General features: G+C 37.0%; 2 protein-coding genes across 5 annotated transcripts in view; both read right to left on the bottom strand.

The window, feature by feature from the left end:
- The window catches only part of plod2 (procollagen-lysine, 2-oxoglutarate 5-dioxygenase 2), a 30,409-nt gene extending 28,255 nt beyond the window's left edge, over positions 1-2,154 (bottom strand). For both annotated transcript variants that reach the window (XM_055037165.1, XM_055037166.1), the window contains exon 1: positions 1,709-2,154. In XM_055037165.1, coding sequence (XP_054893140.1) covers positions 1,709-1,811 — 103 coding nt within the window. In that variant the 5' untranslated portion in view covers positions 1,812-2,154. The remainder of the gene's footprint in view (positions 1-1,708) is intronic.
- Positions 2,155-11,163: 9,009 nt separating this feature from the next.
- si:ch73-206p6.1 (phospholipid scramblase 1) lies at positions 11,164-17,424 on the bottom strand. 3 transcript variants are annotated; one of them, XM_055037173.1, is made up of 7 exons: positions 17,363-17,424; positions 16,639-16,728; positions 16,075-16,117; positions 15,779-15,999; positions 14,725-14,886; positions 14,181-14,342; positions 11,164-12,106 (listed from the first exon to the last, which is right to left on the bottom strand). In XM_055037173.1, exons 2-7 carry the CDS (start codon positions 16,705-16,707, stop codon positions 12,077-12,079), a joined length of 687 nt encoding a protein of 228 aa, XP_054893148.1. In that variant the 5' UTR covers positions 16,708-16,728; positions 17,363-17,424; the 3' UTR covers positions 11,164-12,076. The 3 variants fall into 3 exon arrangements, with proteins under 3 accessions (XP_054893148.1, XP_054893149.1, XP_054893147.1); XM_055037174.1 differs by lacking the exon at positions 17,363-17,424 and adding an exon at positions 17,056-17,350; XM_055037172.1 differs by lacking the exon at positions 17,363-17,424 and having other exon boundaries at positions 16,639-16,788.
- Positions 17,425-18,634: the final 1,210 nt, after the last annotated feature.

Genomic DNA, 18,634 nt, shown 5'->3' with positions numbered 1-18,634 from the left:
AAAACATTCCCTACCAAAGGTAAATCTTACTCAGTTCAAAGTTAGTTTTTGTCAGTTGTATGTGGAACCTACAGTGAAGTGTTTACCTTATAGTTAGGATCCTATAGAGTCCTTTTAACCAAGAAATTAGTCCTCTTTAAAAAAAATGTAAATGCAAACCAAACATGTGTTGAAAGTGCTCTGGGAATTTGAACCACAGCGTCCTGGGTGTCCTGGAGGTGAGTTCACAAAAGTCATTTCCTCAACCCACTGTACCGCACAGTGTCAGTCCAAGGCATAAGAGAAATAAGTAGCGGCAAGCAGAAACCAGCAAGGCCTGCATGCTGGTTTCTGGAGTGCTAATACTTGATTTTTCACAGAAATGATTCTTATGGGCTGATACAACCATCAGGCTCACCCAGTGTAATTTTAATTTTAATAACTGTAGTCTTTTAAGAACGTGTGAATATTGTATCTCCATTAATGCTGCGTTGAATGTAAAGAATATGATCACTCCAGGTTTCACGCATTGTAAATAACTAAAATCTGCAAAAATAGTGCAACTATCTGACAACATCTTAGGCTTCAAAGGCTTCCAGTACTTATTTTATTTATTCAATATTGTCCAATATTAGATAGTTTCATAAATACATGTATCAAAGATAAGGAACTACTCTTGATATATATTCACACAAACTCATCTAAAAAAATCCAAATTAGCCCTTAATTTAGTTGTAGGCTGTGTAGTAAAAGATGTATTTAGAGATTGTAAACATAGCACAACATAGCAATAATACTCAAACAATCTGAAAGAAATATCCTTTGTGGGTGAGGGTGATTCAGGCTCTATCAAATTCTGAGCAGGGTTCTACAAGATCTGAGACCAGAAGTGGATCACAGATTCCAGTACATTGTTTTACATTCAAATTTAGATTGAATGTAAAAAAGCAATCTGACTAAAAGTGTGATGGAAACTAATGTTTTTGTTTCTAGTGGAGAGATTCTTCCAGTGTTTTTTTTTTTCTTTTTTTTCTTACAGGCCTATAAAGAAATGTATCTTCCAATTTCCAGACTAAAGATAAACATTTAAACATCCACATATTTTACAAGACCTCTGTGTGAACGTCTGTCTGGATTTGAGCGTAATTTGGTACAAACAGCCAGAAACAATCTGCCAACATGGAAAGGATATCGAGGTCAATAAAAGTTAGACATAGCGGTTTAACAGCCTATACGTTCAAAGAGGAACTGCTCTTCTCAGATGCCCATAAACAAACTTACAAGCACATCTCTGGTTCCCAATTACATTCTAAATGAGTTATAAACGTTATTTGTTTTTGGTTTTTACTTTTTACGGTTTGGTAGCCTATATCATGTCCAACATCTACCCGCTGCGGTATTTACAGAAAAGGTTCAAAGACCCTCCTCACCAATTAGCGCTTCTGGCACTAAAACTTTTACTGCCTCTCATATGTAACATAAAAGCTGCGCCAACAAGACAAGACTGCGAGAAACCGCACAATCAATTTCACGCTGTACGCATATGTTCGCCGCAAACACGATGACATTCCCACACGTGAATGCACCCTGCACGGTCTCATAGGCTGCAGTGACATCATTTTTTGTGGCGGAAGCCCAGAAGTTCCCTTCACAGTGAGCGGTAGTCACACATTCACTCATTTTAAAGTTAGAACAGGCGCAAAAAAAAAAAAAAAAGATGATGCCTTACCATTAGGGATAGGCGCAGGAGTTTGAGGCGCATTACTTGAGAAGACAGAACTTCCAAACTTCATATAGAAGGATAACATCAAACAGAACCTGAAGGGATCCATGGCTGTCGCTGGGCTTATTACCGGCCAGTGTGACGGACTGAGCTTCTAATTCCCTGCCAGTCCAAAACAGCCCCGAAGGGGTCTCACTGGAAGCTCTCGCGAGGTTAGAGTAATTGAACAAGTAGCCTGTAATAGCGCGTTTTCTGGACGAGTAGACCTGCAGCCACTGGAGACAAGCTTCTTCAGCTGCGGAGGGGGGTTGTATATAAAGGAGCACAATTCAGAGAAATTAGAGCCCGACAGGCGTGGTTCACTAATTGCCGCAGCAGCCACTTGCGTTTCCGTAGCAGAGGGTATGAGGAGGGAGGAGAAAGGGAGGATAACGGTCCTCCTCATGGACACAGGGACGTCCTGCGTGAAAGTGCGACTAAACACAGCTGTGTTTGTGCCCCACACCCACCGAATGTGTCTCCACTCTGGTTTCCTCCCCCCTGAGCGTCAAGCTGACCATTTTTAGTTGCACACTCACGCTCATTAAAAAGAACTCATGGAAATCACACCCACAGCAAAGGAAAACTTAACAATTGTGACACCCCAATTTTAAAACCTAGCTTTCAATAAGGCAAGAACAAAAGTATTCCCAATAGCAGTTTTTTTCTTTCTTTTATTATTTGGTATTGATTCAAAACACCATTTTAGGTGAGACAAGAAAGTCATAGTTGTTGTATCTATACCTTTTTACAGGAGTAAACTCATGTCACAACAGTGGTATTTGATGGAATCTTGACAAACTCAGTTCTCTAACTACAACCAGTGGTGACAGATGTTTATTTAGCAGTTGGTACCTATTCTGGTATATGCATCAACTTCTATGGTATAAACCAATTGTCCCTCCCTACTTTGGGAAATGGGGAAAAAGAAGCAAAACCACAGACTCTGAATGTGGCTTCCAATTACTGTCAGACTTAATCTGTGTCCCAGCTAAACCTTAAACCAAAGGCTACATCTTATTTGTTTCTCTTCATTTCTCTTCATTCCTTATTAAGAAGAAAAGACATACCTCCCCCAACTGGTTTCTCCTCCTTGCAAACACTTGACAGAACATTGTGATGACTGGCAGTAGATTATTTCCATAATAACATAAGCAGAGGAATGAATTGTAAGAATCCAAATTTACAAGGAGTGATTTTTTTTTTTTTTTTATGAAGAGGATTTTGTGTTCCATTGTAGTCATAATATATAGGGGCTTTAGAATAGAGTTGCCGCTTAAGCTCTCACATAGTTTTTTGGCAGTGAGTGGCAGTGATGATGACTTCCAGTGTATGTAATGACATCATGGGTTTATAGCAGAGTGAGTAGAAATTCAAGCTTTTATATGATGTAAATTACACGCTTCCAGTGAGGCCCTGATAAACCTTGGAAATACAGAGTTGTGCCAGAAAACCAACATAAAAAGCTTGAATTGGACGTCAGCCATTCTTTTTAGCTTGCAACTCACAGTGGGGAGAGTATGGAGCAGGCATGTTTATGGAAATTGGTATGTCATGAGAAAATTACCACTTTGACGCTTGCTGTCTTTCTCCCGTTTTGTTACACATCAGAAAAAGGTCAGTCTCCCCACTGTGAAGCTCAAACACAAACACCAACAGATTACCTCTCGTCTTGGTTGTTCCTTAAAGGTGTCAGTTCTACATTTGTATTCAAAGGTGATCTTCAACAGCTCAAAACAAATATATGACATAAATACATTTGTTTGTTCAGTGGCTTGTGAATGACTGTCTGAAACATGAAAACAATAGGATGTGGGGGGCAGAAACGGTGATGCATTTTTGCAGAATGATATATGGTGTTGCTTCATTTCATTGGCTTATTTATCACACCTGCCAACGATTTTGAAAGTCATTCGGTTTATTAGTTTGAGGAAACCATTACATGTGTTAATATTCTTTGAGCAGATTATTGTTCCATCAATGTCATGTTCTGAGAAGTCAAATACCCACAGTGTATTGAAAAAGTATACATGTTCCTTATTATTTTATTTTTTTTCACAATTTAAAATATTTAGACGACAAATTTCATTGCGTTTTGTTGAGTTTTATGAGACAGACCAATACAAATTAAACCATGTTGGAGAGGGATAAAAAATATATGTAGTTCTCACTATTTTTAGAGTCTGCATTTTTGTTCAGACTCCTTTAATATCATCAAATAAAATCAAGGCACCCAAAAGCCTACAAAAATCACCTAACAGAGCACCCTCGTGTGTAATTTATTCTTACTATAAAATCAGCAGACTTTATAAGTGTCTCTTTTTTTAAGTGTCTCGTTAGAAAATGCTCAGGATATTGCAGAACTCAAAACATTTTGGTTGGACATGGCTGCCCATTTAAAATCACACCCTGGGAAAAAAAAAAATAAAGATAGTATTTTTAAAAAGCCTTCTGTAGGTCCACTGTACCTATGAAGGAGCTGCAAAAATCCAGTGGACAGGCGACCATAAATTTGACTGAGAAAAGTCTTGAAAATAGAGTTTGGACAAGCAGTAAGAAAAAAAAAAGCTACAGGAAGGTTCATTTGTGATTTGATATAATTTAAGGCATAAGACCATGATTTAATTTATTCTGAGGTAAATGCTTTGTGAAACAAACACTGCACATAACCAAGAACACACCATGACTAACTTAGAACATTGAGGTGGCAGCATCATGCTGTGGGATGCTTTTGTTAATCACTTTTTTTTTTCAAAACTTTGAAAAGAAAACAGAAAATACCCGAATGGAGACATTCCACATATTCAGAAGTTTCTCACCAGCCTCCAACTCAGAATACAAATTTACTACATAGCACACTAGTTTAGATATTTATTTAAAGTAATACAGTATTACAGCATTTTTTTTTACCCATGTGATTATGTGGTACTTTGTGTTGGTCTACCAATTAAAATCACTATAAATCACATTAAGGTTTACATTGGCAATACAACAATGCAAAACGTCAAGACATTTTACAAGACAATGTGTTTGTACAACTCTACCTTTCTGAGTACTTGAATATATACAGTAAACTGTGGGTAGGTGGTGGCAGTGAGACTGGCGACAATTTTAAATGTGGGGTACAGAAGGTGTGGGTGAGAAAATGACATTTAATTGCTCAAAAATTGTAAAATACCTCAGTAAAGATGTGGCTGCGGTTAGTTGGAGGAGGACAGAGTAAAAAGCTTGGAGCCTGTGTGGACAACAAGGCAAAGCTGCAAATAATTATCTCCACTCTCCCCGGGTACCAGTGGATGCTGCAACAACCCTCAAGCAAAAACCATTTTAGCCAAAAATAAATAAATAAAGACACATGGAATTTTTTTTCATGTCACAATGGTCAGTGTTAGCTTTTCTATTTTGCTTTATCTTCTCAGCTCACAAACCTGCACACTTCCCTGATGACGAGCGTTAGTGATGCCATTTCTTGACAGCAGTGATGTATCCTCTGTTTTGGTGCTGTTGTGGAGACAGTGGGTTTGCAAGCACTGTGTAATTAGACTACAGTTAGAAGGTAGACTGCAAAAGCGTTGCTGAGTAATAAGCAAAAAACATCTTCAAGCAAACATAGCCATGTCTACATATTTTTAAACTTTTTTTGTTTTCTTCGATAGCTACAAAACTGTTAGGTTGTTCAGAGAGTTGTTCATAGTCTACACAAGACAGCAAATTCCTTTGAGAAGTAGTTGAGAAAAACCTTGGATTTCACCCTCCTTTCTACACCACTTTCCACTTCTTTTGGTGGTAAAACTGGATGGTTTTGCAATCAGGCTGGTGAGTCACATAACCTAGAAACTCAGCCCCCTAAACCTTTTCTCAGGAACCCACAATTGCTCTGTGATTGTTAAAGAATGGGTTGTATTTTTATCCCAAATTCTTTGATCACTTCACAGGAAGTTTAATTACCAATCCAGATTGGTGGAAAGCGTATCAGTCATTTTGTTTAGTCAGCTCATCCTCCTGAAAAAAATGTCATCTCTACGTCATGCTTTGTTTAGCTCAGACTCTTGTGGTCACAATTGTGGGAATGCAAAGCATATATTGACATGAGGTGTGGTGGAGGAGGGGACTATAAAGGACCTCTTAATGGGATTTTCTATTGGTTTGTTTAATTAAAGACTCAAGAACTTCACCCGGGGATTTTTTTACATTTCCCACAAACTTGTCAGCAAGAGGCTATGTTTTGAACATTTCACTTTAAACTTTATCTAGGATTTTAAAAAATATGTGAATAACAGTTGAAGATTTTGGCACACCTTATACCTCAATTAATTTTACATTTGGCAGATTGAGGTACTTGGACCGTGTTCTCAGAATTACACATAATGATTTCTTTGGGCAGTTTCATTAGAATATCCTTATTTGGCAACCATATGTTAAAACCACAAAGCTTGTGAAAATAAATAAAAATAAACCTTCCAACAAACCTTTCCTTACAGTGCACTCTCATTGCCATTCAGGGCAGTCACACACTACTAATTAGCTTTTTTTAGTTATGTTTGGAGAAAACAAAACCAATACTTTGATTCCCATCATTGAAGACAGTGCTACCAGTCTATATGACACATCATATCTTTATATATCCAGCTGGTCATGAGGAGAAGTTTGGGCATAGTTTACAGGAAAAACAAAAGTTATTTTAAGTTGGTTACTGCGGCCCTCGCATTGTTAGAGAACTATGTTATGCTGATTTTTGTTAAACCTATTTGATTATGGGGTGGTACGCCATTCAGAGGTAAAGAGGCTATTAATCTTTGACGCAGTTGTCCATAGTTTCTTTTCTGCATGTCTTCCACTCTCTGCCCGTTTCCTGCCTAACTATTGCAAATAAGGGTCACTAGTACAAAAAGAGCCATAAAAGCACATTTTCTCAAACCTCAGTAACTTGACGGTGGACAAAAGTGACAGATCTCCTAAATCTGAATCTTAACTAATGGTTAAAACCCTTTTTTTTTTCAAACACTGTAATATGTTTCCAAGGCGGTTGAGACTTCTTGATATCTGGAACATACTTTCTGGTCTGTGGATTGCCAAAGGTCCTGCTGTCAACTAGACCCATTAGATAAGGATTATGGCTGAAAAAATAAGGATTCAGATACAAGTTGGAGAAATAAACTTCTACTGTTGGGTGGCTCTGTTCAACCTCATGCATACTGTGATGAACTCCATCATCATAGAGACGTTTGAGGTAGAAATGCTGCTGTTCTGCAGGCTTACGAGGCATGTCCCACATGGAGGAGATTAAGTTGACTCAGAACTCGATGGATTGACCCTCTTCTGGTCTGGCAACACTACAGGGTGAGTGTTGCTGGGGACAGACATATATGGTTTCTTTCCTGGACCTGGTGGGTGCACCAGCATCACAATTTTGGACAAACAGAAAAAAAAGGTTTGGCTGGCATTTTTGTTTAGTCTTTCAGCAAGTCACTTTTGTCCATGTGACTAAAAATAGGATCTGAAATGTACCACACCTTGACCAGGCATATTTATAACATGGCTACTGTGTTAGAGTAGCAAAGAGGAACCCCTGTTTAATAAGGCTCGGCATCTAAAAACTCAACATCATGCGCTATCTAAGCAACCTAGCAATTTTTTAAGCTTAAAAGTAAATAGCTTTCTCTTAACTCTAATTGTCGAATTAGCCAGTTATTTGAAGAGGTCGAACTTAAAAAGATAATAGGGCTGTTTATTGCAAATTAAGGGTGATAGCAGTTGCCCAGGGATCCTGGGATCTGCCAGGCTGCCACATCCTCGGTCGCCATCACCCTCAAACGATAGAGAAGGTTAACTAAACAATAACTTTACACAAACAGAAAAAGATGACAATGTGTCTTTTATTTTATATATATAATAAATATAAATGTGATTAAAGTTCTTTCTTTTATTGATTAAAAAGTGATCAAGCTTTTAAAATGACAGATTTCCTTAATATTCAGTGCTAACTTTAAATTATTATTAATGTGTCAGACTCTGTAATCTATGTTTATCGTTTTATTGGACGGAAGACTATGCTTAAAATTTTGATGTGGGAGGCTGCTTTAGCCAAAAGAATTGTAAACAGGTGAAACTTGTTTGCACTCATTTCTTTTCGTGTCACTGAGTTCAAATAATGTGGTAAGGAAAACTTTAGGTTCCCTTTTTTTTTTAACTCGCTTTGTAAAATGACGTGGCCAAACATTTTCCAAATTTCACCACTAATTAGCTGATCAGTGGCGATCATCTCCTGGATATTCCATTTGCGTAGGACTTCTGAGATTCAGGCTCCGACATGAAAAAGAAAAACCATCAGAACCACAAGAAAACTTGCACAATCATTTGGAATGAGGATCAATCACTCTGTCAAGATATGGTTGCGATAAGTGCTGCTACACTTGACTTAATGTGTGTAATCGTAAATTCTTGCAAGACTGTTTGTCGTCTTTCCATTTAACTTGAGAGACAAGGATTACTTTCATCAGACATTTCTGTGCACTATTAAATTTCCATACATTTGAAGATAATTCTACATTAATTGTTGTGGAGTTTGTTTTCTTTGATAGATTTTCTTCACTGGATTTTTTTTTATTCTTTTTTGAACTGGGACTTAAACTTGAAGCAGTAGAGTGTTTTTAGAGATGTTTAAGTTAATTTGTATTTAGTATTTTGTGCCTTTTGTGTGTGTTTTATGACGAGCTCTCCATAATGGCTATGGAGAGCTCTCTTCAGGGTTGACTGGCTGCCTAGGACATACAAACCCAGAGGCAGGACTTAAGTCCCATCTTCTCCTTCCATCAACAGGCATCCTGCCACACTTAAAGAAATGCTTTTGAACCCATGTTTTATTGGACTGTGGCTTTGATTGAGTTAGGAGTTGCCATTAATTCTGTTTGTCCATTTTTGGTTTTAGTGTTTGGTAGGGCGGGAAGCAACAATCAAATGTTTTATTCTTAGATGTTTCCACCTCTTCTTTTTGTCAGTGCTTTCGGGAATTTTCATTTCCACCAGTGAGACTAGTCTGGACTGTATACATTATGTGTCCTTTGGGCCACTTTAATTTATGAACCAAGTTATACCGAAATATAACTTTTTTTTCAAAACTGTCAAAAATCCAGATGGCTTTTAAACTGACTTTCTAATTATTAATCTGTAGCTTTGCAGCCGTCGTCCCGCATCATGATGCTGTCATGACCATGATTTGCTGTGGGCATGGGTGAGTGAAATAATGCAACCCACTTAGCTAATATGCCCTAACCCTAACCCAAACCCTAGCCTATGCTTGACTTCTAAAATACTTAACTTTAGCTCCTCTTGTATACTTGATTTGTCTTTCTTATTCCAGAGTAAAGTAACTAATTATGTGACAATTACAGATTCTGTCTTTAACCTTCTGGGTGTTGTTTTCTTAGGCTGTGCTTGCACAGATGTGGGTTCAGCCATGTGTTTGTCCCAGTATGTTTGAAACACAAATAGCTTAAATTCCAGTGAGAGCCTTTGAGAACACCAGTACATAGTCACCCTATTACAGAGCACAATGCATTCCACACAGCTCCCAGTGCATGCTAAGTTGCAGGAATAATGAAATATTCTTTTTTTTTTTAATGACTTGTTATAGGATGAAATGGCTCCACTGGCTCAGATCTCTATATACTTATAAACCAAAGTTTGCATTAAAAAAAATCCTGATTAAAAAATAAATCATAGCATTTAAAATTATGTTTAAGGTCCATATTCTGAAAATAAGACAATCCAGATACGTTTAATGAACAGAGACTGCTTGGTTAAAAACTACATGGTCAACACCTATTACAATGGGAATCCGTCAGGGGTGTAAATAGGGTACAACAAATGGCCGCTGGCTGGTCCATCTGTCAAATCCTATTCAGTCAAACAGAACAAATCAAAAATATCTCAACTGCTCTGTGTTTAAATTGCCTGACTCCCATATAGAGAGCATACAGAGGCTTTACAGTTTATGAGACACAAAGCTTTGACATATGTCCATAAGAACACACGTCAAATCTTTGGTCAAAACATGTGTTACACTTGACATCTTCTCACTTGCACCAGCTAAAATGTTTTTATTTCCCACAGATTGAGATCTCTCAAGCAGCAAATCACTGTGTTACTGACATCTATGTATTCCTGTGGTCGCTGAATCTAATTCACACCAAATGTTGACTATTACTTAACCTCTCATTTTCTATTGCAATATACGGTTTAATCAAGAAATGAATGTTTTCCAGCAGTGAATAAGAGATGTTTCTGGGGTTGAGGGGAGTTTTCTGGTTGTGGTTTGATATGCAGCTAGATCCTTTCAAAGAGAAAAGAACATGTAGAAAAAGATGTTCTTTTCCCGTTCTTCCTTGCGTTACAGCTCAAAATAGGAAATTAAGGGAGATGCATACTGAGGACTACCAAACCAGATATCAGAGAGGATGTATGTATATTTTTGAGACTGGAAATACAGTGCCACAGACAACTTCCAGAAAGTCTTCAATAAAGTAAAACTGTAAAATTGAACCAGTTGCAATTGAACAATTTTGCAAATTTTATTGAGGTGGTTTTGCAGACTATTTGCACAATTTAAGCCAAGCTCAGTTTCAATACATTGCAAGGACTAAACATTTTATTAATTCACAGTATTAGTGCAAAGGTAGAATACAGGCTTTATCTGCTTAAAAGTTACACTGCATCACATTCTGTCCCAAACTGATGTTTAAGCACAAACAAAATGTATCTGAGCATCTCAAACTTGTACTGCGCTGTAAAATGATCAGGTCAGCAGAAATTATATTTTTCCAGGTTTAGCTTGGTAATCTCTATGCCATTAAATTAGAAAAAGACAACCAACTCATGAACTAGTCATAAAGTCTCCAAATCAATAACGGAAATAAATCTGGTGAAATAAATCCACTTATGGTAATTCTACAAGTAAGTGTCGTCTCACTGAAGGCAGAGTGAAACGCTGTTGACAGAGGACATCTTCGGTTCACACAGGTATAATCAATTTCTCTAACTGGCAGTAGTCTTTATCCTTTACAAAAATAAAAATCTATAGAATTTCAGGTCTTAAATATGACAAAATGGCTTAAGATGGGTCTTTTTTTCGAAGTTTGCAAAGTGATGGGGGTTGTAAAAAAATGCCTAAACAAAACAAACAAAAAGAATTATAAAATGCCTAAACAGGACTATAAAAATACTGGCATTATTAAGAACTTAATCCTCTTCCTTGTTACATTTCCACTTGATCAAAGAGCGAGTAGCTGCCAGTGGCTTTAATAGAACCTCTTGGCTTTGTATGCTTTCTAATACTTAAACTGCAAAAATATCACAATGGAACTGTAAGAACATGGATACACAGATCATGCCATGTATGCTCCATGGGATGGAAACAAAAATAAATCATCTTGATAGAATTAAATGCAGGTGCATAATTTTTAGAATCAGCAGTAATCAGAACTACAGTACAGCAGTATGCATTTCAACCTGAGTTTGTCCAAATGTACAGATTAGCATGGAAAAATAATAAATAGATAACCAACTATTAGTGAGTTTTGAAATTGTTCATTTGCAAAAATGAACCAATACTAAGTAATTATCTAGCTCCCTCTCCTGGTCACTGCTGACATGTCATAAGAAGCTACAGTTCATCCCTAAAAAAATAAAATATCAACTGTGTAAATAAAATTATAGATGCTGCAAAACATCAAAACATTACAGTATATGAATCACTTAACACACACTCAAAGCTTGTTTGCTTTTCACAAATCCAAACTTCTATATTACTTGAATCCTTTACCACACCACCTAACATACCTACAAAATTGGCAACGTGTGTTAAATGTCTGAAAATTCTTTTAGGATACTTTTGATAGTTTGTGTAACAGAACATGGCTGTTTTTCCTTTTCTAAATCTTAAACCAGTGTCTTCTTACTGTAAAAAAAATAATAAAGTAATCTTTCATAGTAGTTATTAAAACTCTTGGGCTCAATATGGAATCAGTAACCATCATGTAAATACACCCTAAAAATAAACACAGCAACATCCATACAATCACTGCTATTCAAAAAAATCAAAAAATAATAACAGAACCCACACAGCCACAGAAACATGACCAACGAACCTGAGCAGCTGAAGCAAAAACAAACCTTCTACATTTCATTGTTCATGCAATGTTAGAACTTTTGGGCTCATTTTTGTATTCTATTTACTGAAGGTTGTTTGATCGGACTGCATTTTGGGACTGATCATCATGGCTTTGTGGCCTTGTTCCTCCAGGAATGTGATGTAGAAATCCTGCTTGGCTCCTAGTCTCAGTTGGTAGTCTCAAAAAACATGAAATCCTGTTGTTAACAAGAACAAGAAGAAAGTGTTAATGAAGCCAAAACTAAAACTGGTATTCATGTAACACTTATTGGGTGGAAATGTATCATAAAACGGCTTGGAATGTATTTACTTAATGGAAATAGACAGCTAGGCAATAAATCATATTTCATCTTTATTTTATTGTACGTGCAGCTCATTATTAGTTTGATCCAGCTACTAACTCAACTTTTACGTCTGGTCCACAAAACACAGTTGCAGTTAAGGCTTTGGTGGTGAGGTCACTCCAAAAGATTAATAGTAACAGCTTTATCTATTCAAAAGTCAATTTTGATGCAAGTTTGGGATAGTGATACCAAACTGTGTCCACTAATTAACTCTAGTTCTTGATTTTATGTAAAACTATGCCATGTTCCAAATTATTGATATTTTCTCAGATTTTCTTAAAAGGTCAAAGCAAATGATGGTCAGTATAATTTTCAACTCATGAATTACTACAGTATAAGTAAAATTTTACTGAATAAAGTTCCCATAAGACCACTATTTTTTTTCAAAAATAAAAAACTCAAAATGCACTATTCCAAATTATTATGCACAGCAGATTTTCTAAACATTTTATGAATTATAAAGAAGTGCAAATTCTTTGAATGTATAGCATTAAGTGGTCACATGTACTAAAATCAAAAGCTATCTCTATCAATAACATCTTAACAGACCTAGTTTCATGTTAACATAGGGCCCCTTCTTGGTTATCACCTGCACAATTCTTGCATCCATTGAACTTGTGAGTTTGTGGATAGTTTCTGCTTGAATTTCTTTGCAGGATGTCAGAATACCTTCCCAGAGCTGCTGTTTTGATTGAACTGCATTTCACCCTCAGATCTTCTGCTTGAGGAAACGCCAAAGGTGCTCAATAGGGTTGATGTCAGAGGAGGATGGTGACATTAAACAAGTTTAATGTCACCAGCTAACATTAAACGTGACCATGTGACCATGTAATGAAATGTGACCATGTAATGAAAGGCTAAAGGCCTAGAATGAAGCCCTCAATCCAAAGTCAACACCTTCATCTGACCTTTGCAGGTGCCAAAAGGGAAGGATAGCTGGATGGATGAGGCAATAATTGAATTTTTGTGACAAGATATATGTTTGGAAGAGTTATGGTGAGATTTGCCAACCAATAAACATTGTTTCAACTGTCAGTCACAATGTTGGTAGCATTATGCTGTTGGGTGAGTTCTTTTGCTACAACTAGTACTGGCATAAAATACAAGAAATTATGAGTAAGAAGGATTTCGTCTCCATTCCTCTCAATACAAATTGAAGCACACACCAAATCTGGCTTTAGAGTGAATAAAATAGAATAATGGAGAGCTTTCGGAAAGCCAAGCCCAACTAGAAATTTGCAAACTACTCTCAACAGCCAAGTCCATGTTAGAAAACTAGCAAAAATACCCCTCCGATTCTGCCTCGTTACACCTTTAGACAACCAAAATCGCAAGATCACATTTTGTAAAGCCAGAATCATGGTAGCAGCTTGCTGAAGACGACAGAAATCCTGTGGTCAACTTGCCTCAGGATATTTACTTAAATACTTAATTGTGAGTATAGAAACAATTGACCCTGTGTAGGGAAGAAAAAACATCTCTAAATTCAAACCTGTGTAAGAAAAATAATCAAATAAATCATCAAAACCCCAAAATTAAAATGGCATCCCTAGCCTTTGCAGGTCCATGTAAAAGTTTCATCCAAACTGTAGCTCAAACAGTCTTGGATTTAATGTCACTGAACTCTTTTTAGGTCATAAATAATACTAAAAGTAGCATAAGTGGTAATCTAATTAGAAGCTCCATGAAAATCCTGACTACCAGCAACAAGAAACATTCCCAATCAGAGCAGGGTCAAGTGAGGCCATGGCGTCTGCGGTAGCCGCACTTTTACAGATGCTTGCTTGCAAATTACAACGTGAGAATCCCCAAACTGCATCCTCTACAAGATGGTGACATTACAGGTCATCATCACATTTCAGACTGATTTACTGCTGCTATAAGTATATACGTATATATAAAATAAATGTTTTTATGCTGCACTTACGATGAGAAAACATGCGCCGATCATAACAGCTTTCATCCTCACATCCAGATCCATGGGAAACTGGATGCCGAAGTTGTCAGCGTCTGTGAATGCCTCCCGTAGCAGTCCTGTCCACTGTTTGCTGATTTTTCCAATCTTGCTGACTTCGTCCATTGTCAAAATCTGTGACAAAAAGCATCCAGGATAGGATATAGAAAAGAACTTTGTTGAATTAGAATAAGGATCAGTGAGCAGTTTATATTCATTTATATTGTTACTTATGGCCAAAGGAATGTCTTTATTTCTGTAAAGTCTTCAAAGACCTGAGGGAGACATTATGGCCATAAACCATGATCCTCAGGGTCTTGTAAAATGTCTACATCACTGACCCCGATCCCTCTTCACGGCTCAGTCTAATAAAACTATGTGAACCATAGAACAAAGGCCAGATTGTACCAAAATGCCAGTGTGTCCTGTTCCTCACTGGAAACTCCCTGACATCTGTTAAAGGGAAAAGCTGTTCCGACTGTTAAATGATTAAAATCATTTAAATAAAGAGCCCCACCTCGAAGTCAACATCAGGAAGGCAGCTCCAGCCACAGAAGGGCCCATGGATCTTCAGTACAGGTTCATTGTGTTCATTTGCTACGATAAATTTAGGAGACAATGGATGCCACTGCTGTATCACATAGCCCACTGTGTTACCGGGCGGAGCCTGCACCTCGAGCTGCAAGAGGCAGAGAAATGTGACCCTAAACCACCATGCTTTCAAAATACATGCAAAACACAAAGAACAAATATTGTGCTATGCATAACATTGAACATTTTGACATGATGCCACAAAAGTAAACCAATTTGATTAGAATTTTATTTAAGAGTTCCCTAGGTTATCATCCTGCTAGAAGTAAAATTTATTCCTGAGTCTCAAGTCTTTTATAGCCACTTTCTGCTTGGTGTTTAGCTGCATCCATCTTTCCATCAATTCTGACCAGCTTGGACAGAACTTTCCTGTCCAAGCTGAAGAACAACATCCTTACAGCATGGTTCTGCCACCACTAACCCTACCATGGAATGATGAGTTTAGGATATTTTGCCACACAGTGTTTTGCAAGGTCAGAATATTTGTTTTTGGCCTCATTTGCCCTAAGCATCTATTTCCACATGTTTAATGTTGAGAAGATTTTGCTGGCTTTACTTTCAGAACTGTATTTTTTTTTTCACTTGTCAATAATGGCCAAATTTGTAAAAGTGAAAAATGATGATTTGTCCTATCAACAAATTTTACCATCCTAGTTGTGGCTGGCCTCTTCCCTGTTTTAAAGTTCTCCATGTTCAACCTGTGCATTGAACCAGACAAACAAACCTTGGTAGGTTTGGGTGAAATTTTATTTAGGGACATAGAAGTAAAATGTCTCCTGAAACTTTCATTATGTTATTATTATCATTTGATTTTTTTTAAAAAGCATGCAGTTTTTCTTCTTCTCCACACTACCCTGCTACTTTCTATGGGTCTGCCACATAAAGTGGGGCTGAATATTTATGAAAGGCAGCATAAATAACATCTGAATGCTCCCATTTGATTTCTAAGATCCAATCCGTGACCAGACGATTGAACTCACTTCTTGTAAACAGCATGGGAAGAAGCAAGACATGCACTTCAGCGGCCTGGTGACGCTGATGATCTCCTGGCCAAAGTTGTCAAGGACATGGATGTTAAAGGGCCGCACGGGGCCACAGCACTGCCGGCTCAGGCAGTCGTTCTCCTCGACGGCATAGAACACATTCTGACCCATGACGTTTCGCACCTCATACTTGTTATTGCTTTCAAAACCGACTAGGGCTGTGTGAATTGAAGCATACAACATTAGCTGTTGTTGCAGCAAAAAAAGGAAAATACTCATACTTTATACTGTACCTTCAACAACCTCAACCTTCTGTTTGATGAGGAGCTGATCCACCTGGAAAACCACATATAAGCGTTTCATTTTTTAATGCAACCAATAAAAATAGAAACAAAGAAGGGAGTTTGTTTTAGACATTACGTGACAGGATTCACAAGGCTTGGTCATTTGAGACAATGCATGAAGTGATACAAAAGGTGTATGGTGACAGATCATGTGACACATAGGTGTAGTTCATTTCATCAAACATGCAACTTCTGAAGGTCGTTTGTTTGCACCAGAAATGTTTTAGATGCATACAATGAATACATTCAGTAACTTAATATTTTAAGTTATTATTATTATTACAGAAAGATATTTCCTTATTTCACTTCACCAACTTAGAATATTTTGTGCATATGTATTATCTGGAAATTAGATTGAATGAAGACATTTAAATACATCTTGTATTGTAACAAAAATAAACAAAAATGCCAAGAGCGGTAATTTTTTGTGCAAGCCACTGTGCACATACTTTTAACTTTTCCAAAGGATATCAAGGTGCACTTTAACTGTAATATAGGGGAGCATGCTCTTACAGTTGTCAGGTACTCTAATCCTGGTGGACACCCAGGTATTCCTGGGCTGGGCACAGCGTACATGTTCATGTCTTCAGAATGCTGGGAGACCTGTTGATGTGTAAGAAACTGTTTAAAACAGCAAACTGGCGCCATCTTGTGATAATTTAGGTCACAGTCATAAACAAATGCTGAACCGTCGTAGTTGAGGAAATTCAGATAGTCTTTGCTTCATAAAAAAAAGAAAATCAAAGTAAATATCTATAAATATATATATAAGACATGAGGAAGTGTGTTTTTCCTCAAGTCGTCGGTGTCGCCCGGAGAACCTCAGTGCTACTGGGGTCTACGTGCTGGTGGGCGACACAGACATTCCTGGTTATATCTGGAAGTGAAAGGCTTCCAGATATAACTCGGCAACGTGGGAAATCCTCTTACTTGCTTTAGTTTAACAACAGACTTAAACGTGAACTCCAACAATAGGCACAGCAGCCATGTCCCTCCTGTGTAGAGATTTGCATCAATGGAGATCGCGGCGACGGGTCGTGTTATGCATGTTTACTCCTCGCGTCTCGTCGTTTGGAGAGAATCGCAGCGCACACCGACGTCTCATCTGCCCACCTCTTCGTTGAAACGCTCGTGCAAAGCTTTCCGTCGGACTACTTTTTTCCACGTTTGAAGCCCACAGCTTCAAACTCAGCATTAAAGCCGAGACATAAAACGCGACACAAAAATAAATACTCACCGATTTTTGACGTGCTACTTCCAATAATAACGGGTCACTCAGAATGGAAGCAAAGCAGTGGAATAAACCTCTAATCTGATTGGAAAACGTCACAGCACTTCCTGCTCTCCTGGGCCAATGGGAATATCGCACAGTAGATCTAAGCGAACAGAAGCAAGCAGACGCGACTAGAGCTGAAATAAACAGAGCACACGAAGGTGTTGAAAACTGAGTTTTAATGCAGAAAGTCCTTAAATAATAACTACAACATACAATTTATATATATATATACATATACATATATATATATATATATATATATATATATATATATATATATATATATATATATATATATATATATATAATATATATATATATATATATATATATATATATATATATATATATATATATATATATGTATATATATATATATATATATATATGTATATATATATATATATATATATATATGTATATATATATATATATATATAAATTTGTTTTGTTGTACCAAAACACGACCATTTAAAACCATTAATATTAATACATGTAAAAATAAGTGTGGTAGATGATCAGAGGGGCAAGATCATCTAAAGATTTAAAAATAAATAAAGAAGTTTGAAAATAAACTTTAAAATGGACAGGCAAGCATTCCAGAGAAGACAAAATTGGAGGGACCTGCACTCTTCTTTGTGTTCCAGTTAAAAACATGTGCAGTGGTATTTTACATGAATGGATTATAGGGATGATTTAGTAAATCCAAGGTACAAGTAATTACACAAACCAGGCCACTTGTTACAAAGGCATGGATGACTACTTTTAATTTGTCTTTTGATTAGATAGTTTTTTTAAAAAATGAATTAAATTTGTGAAACATTTCGAAGCAGATTTCTGGTTGGTGGGATAAACATTTAGCATTAGGCGTTTTTGCCATATGTGAGGGTTCCCTTGCTTACTCCACATTTTGAAAGATATTTACAGTGTCAGGAGGAGTTTATGCTGAAATTTATCAACTTAAAGGTCAAGTTCTTCCATGTGTTACTCCCGTGCAATGGCCATCTGGTCATTAGGATGCTGTAAAACATTAGGATGTTTTCTACAGCAAAACATGTGTTTTTACTGTGTCCTCATACAGCAGAATTTCAGATTTTTGGTGTGATTTATTTATTGTGTTACTTAACTGAATGAAGAATAACTATGAAGATGACTCCTGACCTTTCTCTCAGTGTTTTAATATTACAGTCTACATAGTAAATTTGGTCTCTTCTATGTGATTATTTAGTGGCT

The sequence above is a fragment of the Poeciliopsis prolifica genome, unplaced genomic scaffold (genome assembly GCF_027474105.1).
Source record: "Poeciliopsis prolifica strain line A6 unplaced genomic scaffold, Auburn_PproV2 SCAFFOLD012, whole genome shotgun sequence".
NCBI classification, from domain to species: Eukaryota; Metazoa; Chordata; class Actinopteri; order Cyprinodontiformes; family Poeciliidae; genus Poeciliopsis; species Poeciliopsis prolifica.
Note: the sequence above shows the minus strand (reverse complement) of the source record. Positions and strands in the feature narration are given on the sequence as shown.

Excerpts from the sequence above, each read along its gene's own strand:
- si:ch73-206p6.1 (XM_055037172.1), bottom strand. The coding sequence starts at position 16,773 with ATGGCGCCAGTTTGCTGTTTTAAACAGTTTCTTACACATCAACAGGTC. Across the intron at positions 14,343-14,724 it reads TTCCTGATGTTGACTTCGAG|ATTTTGACAATGGACGAAGT; the intron begins GTGGGGCTCTTT and ends TTTTTGTCACAG. Across the intron at positions 12,107-14,180 it reads TCGGCGCATGTTTTCTCATC|GATTTCATGTTTTTTGAGAC; the intron begins GTAAGTGCAGCA and ends TGTTAACAACAG.